Source organism: Esox lucius, chromosome 23 (assembly GCF_011004845.1).
Source record: "Esox lucius isolate fEsoLuc1 chromosome 23, fEsoLuc1.pri, whole genome shotgun sequence".
NCBI lineage: Eukaryota > Metazoa > Chordata > Actinopteri > Esociformes > Esocidae > Esox > Esox lucius.
Genome location: NC_047591.1, coordinates 12,555,267 through 12,570,514, shown reverse-complemented (window position 1 = coordinate 12,570,514; position 15,248 = coordinate 12,555,267). Strand labels below are relative to the sequence as shown.

At 40.3% G+C, this 15,248-nt stretch overlaps 1 protein-coding gene across 10 annotated transcripts in view; it reads right to left on the bottom strand.

The window, feature by feature from the left end:
- The window catches only part of ppp1r12a (protein phosphatase 1, regulatory subunit 12A), a 58,194-nt gene extending 57,725 nt beyond the window's left edge, over positions 1–469 (bottom strand). For 5 of the 10 annotated variants that reach the window (XM_010887191.5, XM_010887192.5, XM_010887197.5 and 2 more), the window contains exon 1: positions 131–468. In XM_010887191.5, the coding sequence (XP_010885493.1) occupies positions 131–367 (237 nt within the window). In that variant the 5' untranslated portion in view covers positions 368–468. Of the gene's footprint in view, positions 1–130 lie in introns of all 10 variants that reach the window. The other 5 variants (XM_010887201.5, XM_010887195.5, XM_010887198.5 and 2 more) reach the window with 2 other exon arrangements.
- Between the last annotated feature and the right edge of the window lie 14,779 nt (positions 470–15,248).

The window sequence follows — 15,248 nt, the reverse complement described above, 5'->3', positions numbered from 1 at the left end:
CGAGCAGTGGGAATGAATCCTTTCTCCATTACTGTCTGTGGCAGGTAACGTTAGCTACCATCTTGGACACATTATTGTTGCTGTATGAGTACTGTAGTGTCTAAGCTTATAAAAATCAAACCTGACAAACCTGATGGAGGGCAGTCAGACCGTCTACATTGGCATAGTTGATGTCAGCTCCCCGGTCAATCATTCGGAGCACCTCCTCGGTATCGCCGCTTGAACAGGCAGCCAAAAACACGGCGCCATCGTCAAACTTCACCTTCGTCTTCTTCTTTTTCAGAACAGGAGGCTCGAGGTCTGTCTCCGACCCTAACCACCGTTTTAACTGTTCGTTCCTCTTCTGCTTGGCGTCAGCCATCTTCATCCCCTCCTGTCTAGGGCTTCTTATCTTTCTCCGAGAGAGGATATACTTTATAGTGCCACTATCCCACAGCGCACTGGGGCGTGGGAAGGGGGGCCGAAAGATCGTCTGGATTGTTTTCCATAAGCTCGCGAGATAAAGTAACGTCACCTCAGGATCTGCAGTATAACGTCATCATCAGCACATGAAGGGAAAAGGGGATTGAACACCCCTGGATACGGTTAAGGGGAGTTAATAGCCATGTTTGAGAGGATCAAAATAACTGCAGGAGACTGCTGGTTGACTGATCTACAAATCACCTTGCAATAATAAATGAAACATTATTAATGTAAATCAGTCCGTTTTTTACGTCTACCCACGATACCATTTTTCATCTTCTCAAACACAGACCATAATTCATAAGAGCACTAAACCCTGCATATGTTCAATTTAATTATTGTGAAAGTTTGGTCAGCATTGTCAACGGTGTTCTCAATGGTTTTAACTTAAGAAAAACAGGTTTAAAATGTTGGTCCTGTTCAAGGAAATCAAAACGAATGCCAGCAACTGCCAGACTGATATTACTCACCTTACATAAGACTTACATTTCACAGTGATCATGCCCCTCAACTGGGGGAAAGGGAGTAAAAATCCTTATGATCCACCTTTGGTGACCATTAAATTAGCCCCAAACTGACCTTGTTAAATCTTGTTCATTCTCTTAAAATAAATGCCATAACTGTTTACTCATTTACCTGGGAATGTTGTCTCATTTGTTGTAATGAACACTTTATTTGTGTGTTAAATATGTGTTGCTATTACTTGAAGTCAGGCTTGGGTTAGGGTTAGTGCGTTTGTTGAAAGTTTTTGAATCAATGTTTTTGGTCTAACATTGGTTATGGTAACAAAGGAATGTGTTTCCTGACCGGTTATAGAATTAGAATTGGAATTGCATTTATTCGAAGTAAATTTACCCAGAATTTTACTTGCACAGAAGTGCTACTAGCAGAAAAAAAATGAATAGGGAAAGAATACACAAAGTCCACTTACATTTGTTATGAATATACAGTATAGTATATACCACGCACATAAGTGGTGAGCATATGACATTATGATAAGGATAATAGCAGTGAAAGTACATGTTATACATCTATTTACAGGATAATTCTTTTTTTTAAACAGTGAGTGACCACATTGGAAAGGGACAGCATGTTTTCCTCCATGCTTTTTAGCCCTACAGTCATGTATATCCTATGTACAGGACAGACAGAAGCTGATTTCCCTTTTGCGGACCATACAATGGTTTGCAGGTTATCTCTCCACAATACAGTACATGGACTCACTCAGAGTGATATCATCCACAAACTTCAGAAACTTGAGAGATGCATTGTTGGATCTAAAGTCAATGAAGTGAAGAGAGAGTACAAGTGGCATCCTTGCGCTGAGAAAGTCCAAAATGTACATGCCCACTGTGCTGTCTTGTGTCCTGTTGGTCAGGTTCCTGGGAAGGCAGAAGGGAAGAGGTCAGAAGGTGGGGGAGCTGGAGAAGGATGTGGGGGGGTTCCTAGGAGAGCAGGGGAGGGGAAAAGAACAGAAATGTACATCTTGAGACCAATGGTAAAGTGAACGTGTCCATGTCTAATGCAACTGGGAATTTCCATAGCATAAGGGTTGAAAACGTACGCAAGTAACGTTGATGTAACAGTTTTTTACTTCTTCATTATTTATTTATTTAATATCTTTGTTCTATTTCCCGATGTAATACCAGTGTCACCTTTATGACAATGGAGTCTGGGATTCATTATTTTAAAAGAACAATCAAACAGAAACAAATGTAAAATTACCATTTGTTATTCAGTAACGTGAGAGAATTGGTCAGGGGTTTGAATAGCTTTGCAAAGCACTGTATTTTGTGCCTTTTTTAGTAAAACAATTAAGTGTTTGATGAGATACTATAACTTTAGGACCAAGCATTCCAGCAACAGTGATGCATGTAAAAGGGCTTAATCCGCAAAAGGAGAACAGTGAGCAAATTGAGCTGGCTGATGTTTGCATGTTAAGGTCACAGAAAACAAGAAGTGAAATGTTTTTTTACAGAGCCAGTTTCAACAGACCGACCAGCTACCTATAGGACAGTCCAATTATCATTACTGTTAGGGAGCATTTCTCCTTTTCCAAGATATACCAACCACATGACAAGTGTGGCAAATCAAGAAGCTGGTTTAACAGCATGATCATTAAACAGATGCACCTTGTACTGGAGACAATATCTGCATAAACTGTCAGGTAACGTCTCAAGCAAGCCATCTGTATCCTCGTTATCCTCAGCAGGGTCTTGATCTGACTGGAGACCAGCATTGAATTCAACTTGTCCTAGTTCTTCCATTGCCCGCATACTCATCAGGCGTGTCACCTATTGAGCATGTTTTAGATGCCTTGGATGAACAACAGTGTGTTTCAGTTCTTGCCAATATCCAGTAACTTTACATAGCCGTTGAAGAAGAGTAAGACTACATTCCAGAGGCCACAATCAACAGGCTGATCCACTCTATCCAAAGTAAAGGGTGTTGCACAGAATAAGGCAAATGATGGTCACAGCAGACACAGGTTGATTTTGTGTTTCACGTCTCTATCTTTTTTGCAAGGTCTCTGTAACCAACAGATCTGTATGTATATTCCATACCATATGAAATCCATAAACTATGTCCTAAGGACTTATTTGACTCATTGACATATTTCCTTTTATGTAACTCAGTAATATCTTTGACATGGTTGCAAGTTGTGTGCAAAATCTCATCAATGATAAAATAAAAATTCCCTCCCAAAGAAGGTTTAACTGCGCCTTTAAAAATTTGACCATGCTCACCTAATAAGATTTAAACGTTTCAGTAGCTTGATTACAAAATGACCAGTAGTTCCCCAAATATGGAGCTATTTCCTACTAAAAATAGCTCTGTGGTAACTCACTTTAGTAGCAGGGCATTAGCATGTCCGTTCAGTTTGTGCCCATCTGTCAGCAGTGTGTCTTCTTCAGGTCAGCCAATAGGGTAAGAGAAAGTAAGGCACATGAAACATTAGCTGGCCAATCTACAGAGAAAAGTACCTTATAGATATGAGAGAGAAGAGGTAAAATCTCTGGCCTCAGTGAATTACTCCAGGTCAATTCTTTAGCGGCCGGTGTACCACAGCAACTAATCTAAAGGAAACTATTGACTTCCTCTTTGGCCTCTAATGGAAATGGAGACCCAGTGTTTGTGTGTGTGATTTTTTTTATCAAAAGAGAAAGCAAACGTAACTGTCTCAAGTGGACTGTGGATATGCTTTGGCAGGACCCAAATACAAATATTATATAATATATTTTTATCCTCTCTCCAACATGAGTCATCCATAAGGATGTACTGTACAAAGCAAATTACTGTAGGCATGGGAAGTGAAGATTTATTTCCCATCAGCACATGCTTCCCTTTATAATATAGGCACAATGAATGCAAAAAGGGCAAAATAAAGCACCTTTACCACAAAACAAGTACCTAGAATGATTTGATGGGGGCGTATGAAGTGTCAGGAATGTCTAGTGAACTCAAGCTCCAGGATAGTCCAGCCCTGAGTGAAAGAAAGGTGGCCTGGCAAAGAGTGTTTTTTATTTTGGCACCACCAAACGTTATTATTGGCCGACACCCATGTGTACTCGGGAAGGGATGTGGTTTTGCCTTCTTGTATGCTGGTTGCGGAGTTGTTTCTACACCCCATTTCCTGGGCAGTCATCATGGAGCATGCCACACAACCCTCTCCAAATGGAAGTGTCGTTTACTGTCATGTTCATAATTATAGTATTTAAGGGTTTGAGTGGATTACTTTTTGGTCTAATTGTCCGGCAAATTCAGATGGGAAATGCTTGTGGACCTCAACAGTAAAACAGTCCTGTTAATAAAATGTTGGTTGTTAGTGGCACACATATTGTTGTGAATTTGGCTGCACTTCCTTAGCTGATTCCGTAATAGTAGTCACAATTAAATAATTTTCTTATCATTCATCGGATATCTATGTTTCAACATCTTCAGCTGCCTGTCATAATATAGTCGGAGACGGAAACGTAAACCAACTCAAATGTACCCAGGTCAAATTTTTCCCATAAACAAAAACGTGTATATAATATCTATAGACGACTCTACTTACCAGCCAGTGAAATTAATCTGCTCATCAACAAAAACATTCAAAATGATTTTTTAAATGTGTTCCCTAACCACGGTCGTAGCACTGATCTTGTTCTATAGGAATCAGAAGAACTCATTGTCAAAAAGAAAACAATCAATGACACAGAGACATGTCCTTTGTTGCAACCATCAATGTTCTGCAACTTTGTTTCACTGATTCTACTGCCAATCAGCCCCATAGATGTTGTGGGATAAATTGTCTCTGGGTTCAATTACCAAAAGTTCAATAACCAAAGCAAAAAAGCCATCCAAAAACATGATCCAAAACATTTACACAGCTCAAACCGCATTGAGACAGAAAGGCAGACCACATTGAGGATAGGAAGGACAGAGAAAGAGGTATCTTCTTGTTCGTAGATCCAACCAACTACCACTTGTTTTTCCATCCTCAGCTCATCCATCATGCCCCATAGACGCCTAGCAAAGACACACTTCACAACAATTGATTTCTGTAGATGCGGCACATAAATCAACCTCCAGGCATGAGCGAGGTTGCCAGCATGGAGGATCCCTGGGCTAGCTGGACCATTGGGAGGCCAAGATACACAGAGTTGGATTAGATCCATTTCAGCCTGATTTACCGGCCAGCCCCTCAAACCAATGTCTATGGTGCGAATGGCCATCACAAGATCCTGGAGGGAGGTCTGCTGTGTTGAGTCACAGGGTAGGTGGAGCAAGCCAAACATCTGTGGGGTCAGGGTAGTGAATAAAATCAGGTTTACGGGCTGATATCAGGAGAGTTTGTTGTGAAAAGTGATGTGTGAGCTGTTGCTTGCCAGGGCGGAGATCAGACCTCCCAGTCACATAGTGAGTGTCACTTAATGGAGCTCCGTGAGCCCGGGTTACATGTGCACTAGACCCAGATCTATGTTTTGGCTGTATTCATATCTGTTGTGTTTGTGGGAACACGGACAGTCTGCCAAGAGTGTCTGACTGTTATTCTTCCGAGCTTTTTATTGGAAGTTCTGTAACGCAATAAGATACTTCTACTAAATAAACACAATAAAATGTGGCAAATGTACTGTATGTGTGCAATAATCACCGGCACAAAACCTCTTAGTCAATTTCACAGTAAAAATGACACTTTTTTCAGCATCAAACAAAAATGATATGACAGGCAACATAAACAAAACATCTGACTATATGCCCACCCAGCTAGCACATTGGGATCCTTGGGAATTGTGGTAACATAGGTCACGTTTTTTGTTGTTGTTTCTTAACTGGTTAAAGTGAAAGCTTGTTAAACATTCTGAGAAAAGAAGCAAACATTTCACTTATCAAAATGTAAAAATAAAATCTGCAGATTAACTGTGCCAAGATCAGTCACACTACTGCCAAGGACATTGGGGTGCTAATTCCCAGCTAGCACATTTGGTTCCTTAGAAAGTTGTTAGAATGTTGGCTATGTTTTTAGTTTTGTTGCCTGACTAGTTAAATTGAATGCATTTAAAAATGTTCTGAGTACTGAAGTTCCAGTCAAAGTGTGAGACCTGTCCTCCAATGCACATCTCTCCAAGATGTTCTGCTTCTCATCACATTTCTTGCTCAACCAGAACCTATTCACCAGCACACATGCTGGAGCTGAATGCATTTGCAGGTCAATAACCAAGAGTGAACTTTTTTGAAACGTGCAGGCATTGCATTTAAAATGGGAATGTATGTTTTCAAAAAGTATAAAATAAAACATTTAATATTTTGTCTTTGTAATATTTTCAATTAAATATAGGGATAAATTATTTGCACAACAATGCAATATTTTTGTATTTGTATTTTACACAGCATCCCAACTTGTTTGGGAAAGGGTTATAGTTCTTGGGTTCTCCTTTTATTTTATCTCAAGCAAAATCAATTTCCTTAGGCATTAATATAATCTAAACCGATTTTTCATTGTGAGATGGAATCAATGAGATATGAACCTATATTAACCTATAATCTTTAGTTTTCTTACCATGCCATTGGTCCAATATGTCACCTGGATTGATCTAGCAGGCACTACATGCCAAACATTTAGCAGGAAGCTTTTCACATACAAAAGCTATTCAGTGGAATTCATTCAAACAGATCCCATTTCAAAGAAAACTTGATCACTAATTTAAATCAGTTATAGTAGCCAGTTAGTAGGCACCCCCATCTTACCTGAACAATTAAGACAGAGGATAGAGAGGGTTCTCAGAACGGCATATGCTAATGGGGCAAAGATTGCTCTTAATGATTTCTACATACAGAGGTTTTCAAATACCAATTGCAAAGGAATACATATTATTAACATAGTTAATCATATGTGTGTATTAACCTAGTAGTTGGCCAAAATTAATTGGCAAAGACCCCTCAGGGTTAAAGCAAGGACCCTCTTCTATCAAAACACCTTACTATCATCAGTATAGACTTACAATACACAACAAACAGCACCACAATGTACATGAGAGACAGAACAGCTACACTTTTCCCATGGGTTAGATTAAAAAGAAACAACCATTCAATACATAAAGAGGATGACAGTGAATCCCTTGTTTTAAAATGGGCTGGGATTATGGGTAGTTGGTTCTCTATCAGAATAGAGAACACACAGAATGAGATACAGGCATGGCTAAACATGGCAGTGCCTAGGCTCCCTCCATGGAGTACGGGAAGCACCAAGTAACCATATGTTGATCAAATTCAGTGCCAGGCTCCATCTACCCTATAGCCAAGGCCTTTAGGATGATAACACATTTGGTTCTTTGGAAGTTGTGGGAAGGTAGTTTTAAATTTCAAATTGGCTGTGGCAACAATACCATGTTTCCTGGGAACAATTTACTCTGTTCTTTGGAAGATTTCCTGGAAGGTTTTGTTAAAATTATGTTAACTGAAAGCTAGGTTTCTGAATTACTTTCTAAAACTATAGAAGTATACTTTTTACTTAACTTTTAACACTGTTGCTAATTTTGGGTTAACTATATTTTTATATAAACACTTTTGCCATACCCAATTTCGTGATGTCCACTTTTACACACAACCCTGTGACACTGCACCAAATTCCAACAGGCTTGTTGTAGCATGGCTTGTTGTGGCATGGACTGGGAAATCCCTGCTGACGGTTCCACCCCCCACCTCAGTCAATGCTTGGCCAATCGCAGAGACAGACAGTGGCCCTGTCAGGGCTCAATCATAGACAGTTGGACAGTTAAGCACCATAAGGAACACTGCTCCAACACTGCTCCCCTATTCATCTTTTAGTTAACTTGACATGCCATGGATTACATCACCCTTAAAACATAATCTTAGGATGTTTTTACAAAAAGAGAAACTTGAGAATGAAAATGGACTTTCTATGTAGAAGTGGGTTGTTTCACATTAGCTAGCAGAAAGCAAATTGTCCAGTTGACTTTCATGCTGGTTGTTGATTTTTTATGAAAGCTTTTACCTCTGTTTTAAATCCTCTCAACATAGTTTATCATACTGCATTACGCTTTATTACAGCTGATAATTACAGCACACATCATTGTTGGCCCTCTTTGAAATAATGTAGAATCACGCATTAACATTTTTAGTGTTCCGCACAAATTAAAGTGTTTTGGAGTAGGTTGTGCATGCAATGCATCATTTATAGCTCAGGGCACACAGTTTCAATTCATGAATTTGGCCAATGCTAATAATGCTAATTCTGGGCTGGGACAGAACTGAATAATAGCATTTTGTGAAAAATGTACTCACGGTAAGCGTTATTTCACCCAAATATGAATCTAGGTCAAACAATTCCTTTAATGTCTCAGGGCTGACGTTTGTCTCAATCCATTGCAGTCAATGGAAGATGTGTTTCAGTGGAAACGCTTATGTCAATACATTGCGTGTTGTGGAGAAAGATGATGATCAGCCAATTGGGGTAAGGCATAAGGATAAATATAGATATGCAATCTTTAAGACAATGTAACCGTACACAATAGGTAAATTAACTCAGATAGATGGAAATATATTGATCTGCAAAATCAATATGTTCATTAGATGTTAATAACTCCTTTGGGACTTCATGAATGACACATCAATATAAAGCACTGCATCACCAAGCAAATATCCAATTGGATATATTCCCTCCTCAAAAAATGTCTGTTGACTTCCTGGTTGAGCTAGCAGTGTGAAAAGAAACATAATGCTGGGAACCCTATAGAAAGTTGTTCTAATTGCTCTGCAAATAACACAATGACAATTGTAGTAAGAATATGGTATAGCTATAGTTGTAAAAAAATCTGTTAATACATGTTTGGAACAAGGAATGTGCAACTATACATGTTACATTTATTTATATTGTAAATGTGTCACTTCTGAAGTCACTACACATTGTTACTATGAAACTAATTCAGTTTACATGTGAAAGTTATTAATTATTTATAAATTAAGGTGCCACAAATAGGCTAATATCTGGTTCCAGTAATCACAATGAGGCACACACTATCAAACTGCAGATCATTTTTCATTTCTGTATTTAGAGCTTATGACCTGGCTCATAGGAAATACCCCATTCAACGGTATGATGTACCCAAGAAAAATTACTAAGTGACATTATTTGGATTCATGATCATTACATTAAACCAGGTCACTTTTTGGAAAGAGTTATTGACACCATATTTACGAGTAATTAACAGGTTAATAAACAAGTGACATTTGAAATGTGTAATCTGAAAACTGTTACATAGGGGGAACAACATAATCTGTATTAAATTCTGTTGTTACAAGGAAATGTGTAACTAGACACTACTTAATTACCACATTACATAAATATAAATATATGCATTTTTGGCTTAGCAGGGAATATTTTCAGAGGAAGCATGGCCCAATCTTCAACTCTTCCAAACAAGTAAGAAGTTGCTATGATGAGAAAACATATACTAAAAGCCATAAGATGTAAATAACGCACATTCATTGGGAGTGTCTACGCAAATATTTTCCTGACTTAACCCTAACTGTAATTATATAATGTCTGTCTGTCTGCCTGACTATCTGCCTTTCTGTCTGTCTGTTTGAGAGTGTATAGATCTCCCTGTATGCATTCCTTCTGGCCTGTTTAACCTAAAATATACTGAGGGGGAAAAGCAGCCCTGTGCCATTCATCTTTTTCCAGTTGTTACAAATGGATAGAGAAAGACGTCAGCATTTTGACATTTGTTTTTTCCATGTACTGCAATGTACAGTATTGAGAAAAGGTCAGCCTTGTGACATTTATCTTTCCCAAATGAATGCATTATGCAGAGAAATAATTTAAATGTGAAAGGTTTCTGTCCATTTATGGAAAGTATTGAGAAAAACATTAACCAACCACATAATATATTTTGATGTTTTTACCTTTGCAAAAACACCCCAGTGAGATGTATTTCTATGATTTCTTGTGGGGGTTTGGATGTTTGTGGGTCATTTTACAAATATAGGAATCAAAGTGCTGTCCTGAAGAAGAGCGGTTTGAAAAGTCTGCACAAACTGAGTTTCCATATTTCTCCTTGTTAAGTAGTAAGCTAACTCCTTAGCTACCCATATATCTCTGTCCAGTGCCACTAGCCTAGAACATATATACATACAAAAGTGTCTGTTTGGTCAGTAATATTAATAGCAATGGCAGGATAGGCTATTAAAATAATTATTTCTAACTACATGCTGTTTAATATTAGCAAGATTGCCAAACTAGCTTGAGTAAGAACTCACATTTTTTAAGCCAATACTATTCAAATATAAATATTTTGTTCAATCATATAAAGTCTTTGTTTTCTTGAACTTTGTAAATTGGTTAAAGTATTATTGAAAAACAAAAAGCACCTGAACCCTTACTGTGGAACATCCAAACCTTGTTGGTTGTCACATGTGGACAGCGTGTTTGACACAATATAACACCATTTGGAATAAATATGGTCCCTCATTTCCACGCAAGACCTTGCTTTGACTAATACTGAAAGAATATTTACATGTTCGTTATTTAGCTGATGCAGAAATCCAGAGCAATTTATTGTAGTAAGTGGATACATTTTTGTAGCGGCTCTGGTTGGAAACCTTGGTGTTGCATGCTCTGGCTCCTATAAGATACTGAGTGCAGAAATTAGTAAAACGTGTGACAACTGTCTCGGGTCAACTCAGCATTCAAGTTAAGGCGTCTATCAGACACCAATCCATACAGAGGAACTAGACATCTAGCAAATGTTCAGTTGTACTAAGGATTTGTTTTTTTAATCTCGTTTCTCAGACAAGTAACCAGACAAACCACTTTTTGCATCATGTGTGAAGATTGCATGCAAAATAACTAAAGGACAACTGCGCTCTAAGAAACATATTGTTCCAAGTTTTGTGCTTGCTGGGTTATAACAGATTTCTGGGTAATTGTAGATCGTTCTCCCCAAGTTGAATTAATAACCACTCGCCCACCACCCGGCCACCACCCTAACCTGCCAGGTCCTGTTGTGAGTCAGTCGACACAACCTCGCTTCTCCTTTAACGGTGGTCATTCACTCCCTGTGGCAGTCATGTAATCCATCATCCAACCATAATCCATCATTCCCATGACTGTGCGTTCTGTTTTGGTTTCTCACATGTTGACTAACCTACCTCTTGAAGGTAGTAAATGTTTAGGTGTCTTTTTCCTTACGCACTGAGCAGTTGTGTTTATACCAAATGTCTTGTGAGCCATTGCGGGTGGGGGCGGGGGGGGGGGGGGTCTCAGCTGCTAATCCAGTCATGATGTGTCACTGGGAAGAAAGGCAGTCCAGACAAACTCTGTCCCCTCATTACACAAGGGCCGTTGTTCCTGTCCCTGGTAGATATCAAACAAAGGTTTAGGAGGAAGACAAATTAAACATGTTGTAGCCACCCGCCACCAGGGCTCATTCACTCTGTACAGTGCCATTCATTGACTTGTTATTGACTGAAGCTGATTAAAAACAAGCCGTGTCATGATCACATCTCCTAGGGTCTTGTGTGTGTCTGTGTGTGTGTGTGTGTGTGTACTTGTTTGTGGGTCTGCTGTTGTGTGATCCTGTGTCAGAATGGCACATTTGTAAATATATTTGACACGGTTAAGATTGGTTAATTTGCACTCATGTTGGTTAATAATCTTTGCCGATAGATAATGAACTACCATTGGCAGGTAAATGGTCTCTCACTAGCTTACCATGTCTCTGAAGGCATCCTAAGGTGCAGCCACTCATAGCTGGGTGACTTGGGAGTGTGGATGACTGAGTACCATCTGAGTGAAGCCAGACGCCCACTCCCTGTCGACCATTGCCTGTTACCGCGGCGACGTTGGCGCCTGTGACACACACTCTCAACTCCTCCCAAAGCAGGAAACCGAGACTGCGTTGCTATCATCACACCGATAGAAATAGTAATGCTTTGATGTTATCTGCGATGCGAAAGGCAATCACAAGAAGTACAGAGATAGTTCCCCCTCAGACCGTAGCCTCTTCAATTAGTCAGTGTCACATTTCAAAGCTCTCCTCCAGCCTACTGGTATCAAGTGAGAGTTAACAGGTCTGCAGTCAGTTTAGCTCATTGCCTATTTTGCAATGGGCAAGTTGTCTGTGCATATCAATGCATTCCCAGAAAAACATGACGATCAAATGGGGCCAAACACTTCACCTCCTATCTGTTCATAGCCACACCCCATTGACAAGTAGCCCTATGCCTCTACATATTCAAATGAGCTCACTGGCAGTTGGCTCACTGCCACACAGTGTGTCAGGCAGCAGAAAATACACTCTAATTGGCTGAGGCACAGTGGTTAGACTCGGTTGGACCCTTCTCTCCGAGAAGGGAAATAATAGCAACGTGATCTTGGCAGCAGCCAATCACATGCTGTATCCGTCATCACGGCTGCGGTGAAGTCTGTTGTCTTTGCGGGCGTGCGTGCGTGCGTGTGTACGCAAGTCAGAGCAAATGTACACAGAAATACGTTGAGCAGTTCCCTCCGAGTAAACTGTCATAACACGTATGATATGCTCCCTCTAACACAACACGTGATCACTCATGTTGACAGGTGTTCTAAGGTTGTGTTGTCAGGCTTGACACTAAGGGCGACACAAATTTCTAAAACGTTTAAAACGTTGACATGAAGTTCATTGCCCATGTCAGTTGGGAAAAAAAACAATCTAACTGCGGTAGCACGTCTTTTCTAATTACCAGAATAGTTGAAAGGCCACAGTGGAAAGAACTAGGTGTGGTAAAAATCTTTATGCAGTGTGTTATTGTGGGGCCCAGCAAAGAGAGTCACTGATGCTGATACTGTCATGACTCTATCCCTGCCTCCTCAATGCTGTCCAAGGCCTGGGTTTCTCACAGCCCTACTCTTAGCCCCTTCACAGCAGAGTCTGGAGAAGGCTGACGGTAGTCTCTGGGAGACGTCATGCTCTGTGGATATTTACCCCACTGACAATGTCTTCTGCCAATTAAAGAGACATGTAGTGCCTTTGGGGTGGGCAGGCAGTTCCTTGAGAACGACAGCCAGTAGGTCTTATATGTGCCACCTGGCACGTCTTGCTGGGGCAGCCCAATGTTTGCACATGGGATACCTCGGCGAGAGAGTCAGTAGCCAAAATAACCCCTGGACTGGAGCGAGGCGGGTAGTAGGGAGGGGCTGCAGTATTCATGAGATGATCTTCAGACAGACAACAGCTGAGCTCCTGCCTCAGCCAGAAATAGGGACCCTCATTTAACATCATGCCATACCATTAAACACTTTATATCTACTACTCAAAAGGTTAAAATAAATGTCCCCGTTAGCCCTCAGAATGTAACAATAAAGCCAGCTAGCATTATAAAAACGAAAAACATGAGTCTAAATCAGCATAAGATAAGGAAAGGTAACAGAAGGGGGGGGGGGGTCCTGAAAGATGGTGACTGAGCCTAGAAACAATCCTGGAGAAATCCCATTCAGCAACGCTTTGGAGCTTAGACCTTGGGATGGTGGAACGGAGTGAAGGTGTGGGTTGGTCAGAAAGGCAGGGAGGGGGAAGGTGGTGGAGACCATTTGACTTAAGAAGGATCTTATAGTCAATGCGTTGGGAGACCGGTAGTATTGGGGCGGGAGGTTGAAATGGTGTGAAATGCTGCCAGGTTGTAATGTGGGTGAGAAGTCGAGCATTTCTTTTGTCATTTGGAGCTTATGGAGGGACGTAGAGCTGATTCTGGAGAGCGTCGAGTCACAGAATTCCAGATGAAAGGAGATTGATGTGTGTATTTGGGTTTCAGCAGCAGGACAGGACAGAGAAGACCTGAGTTTGGCGATGTTGTTGAGATGGAAGACTGAGTATTTGACAGACTTATTTGGTGATCAAAGGAGAGGGTGGAGCCCAAGATGCCGCATGTGAGGGGGAGGGAGAAACAATGCTGTTGTCAATGGTTAGCGTGACGCTTCCAGGTTTGGTGAGGGTGGATTTAGTGCCTATGAGTAGAGTTCTGGTTTACGATCAGCTTAAAGACGTTTCGATTCATCCATGTTTGTATTGCAAAGCAGCAGGATTCGTTAGCATAGCAGTGGAATTCAAGCAACGGAGGACGTGACCAAGGCGGAGTATGTAGATGATGAAGAGTAAGGGGGCCAAAAGAGTGTCCTCTAGAGAAAAGCAACTGCATCTGATTCTGCATATCAGCGGCTGAGGTCTCTTTAAAAATGCATTTTAAATATGAGTCCATCCCTGTACAACACTTGATTGCTCCATGCAGCTTTTCTGAGCCACTCTTGTCAGTGATGCATTGTAACGAACATATAAATAATCATGTCCACAGCTCCCGTTGACCGTTCACAAATATCTGTTCATGGTATACTGCAAATGAATGCATTAATACAAGTAAGCACATTAATGGGATACTTCTCTTTTATGCAACAATCTGTGTGACAGCCTAATAAGACAAGGCATTTGGAGTGACCTTGTTTCTGAGAGAAAGGCGTTTAATAATAGGACAAATCTGGAGCTGTGCAGCAACCAGTAATGGGTTAGATCAAAAAGCTCAAAATAGTCACTCTGTTAGAGCATCAAAGCCATGTATAAATGATTTATTGTCATGAGAGGTTAACATGGATAACATCGCTGAAGCGTTGTGTTGAAGGTAGTTTTGTCTCTCTAACAAACAGCTGACTGGTCTGACTCCTATGGTCAACTAATTGTTACCATGGCAACTTTAGCACTGGAAGCTTCATCAAGAGCCGACTTGATGAGAGGCAGCTTTGACTGTATTTAGTCCTCCATTAACTCAATATGGCAGGGGTACTGAAACTGTATATCAGATGGCCTAGGTTACAATGGTCTGAATGTTTCATTAAACAGCATGATTCCAATCCCCCGCATCTCAACCCTTGGGACACCAAATTGATCACCCCTCTCTTGTCGGCAGACACAAAGAAATCAAGCCAATTTCATGAGTTTCAACACCATGCAATGGAGTGAATGGCCATTTGTGTCCGTTGTTAAAATGGCCGATGTTGCCATTTTAAAGTTAATTTCACTCAATTGTAAACATTTTCTGTTTACAACTGACTGAAATTGATTGTTTATCAGTATTGATGCAAGTTCAATTTCTATGATTTCGAAATGTAGAATTTTACAATTTAGCAGTGTATTTTTACTAAAAGCAGTGCATTAAGTTACAAGTATGCTGTACTAAACGCAACAGAGAATATTTTGGAACGTCTCCATCTCTTCTCTTTGTGCTTACCAATTGGTCTTCATTCAAAAAAAGAACTG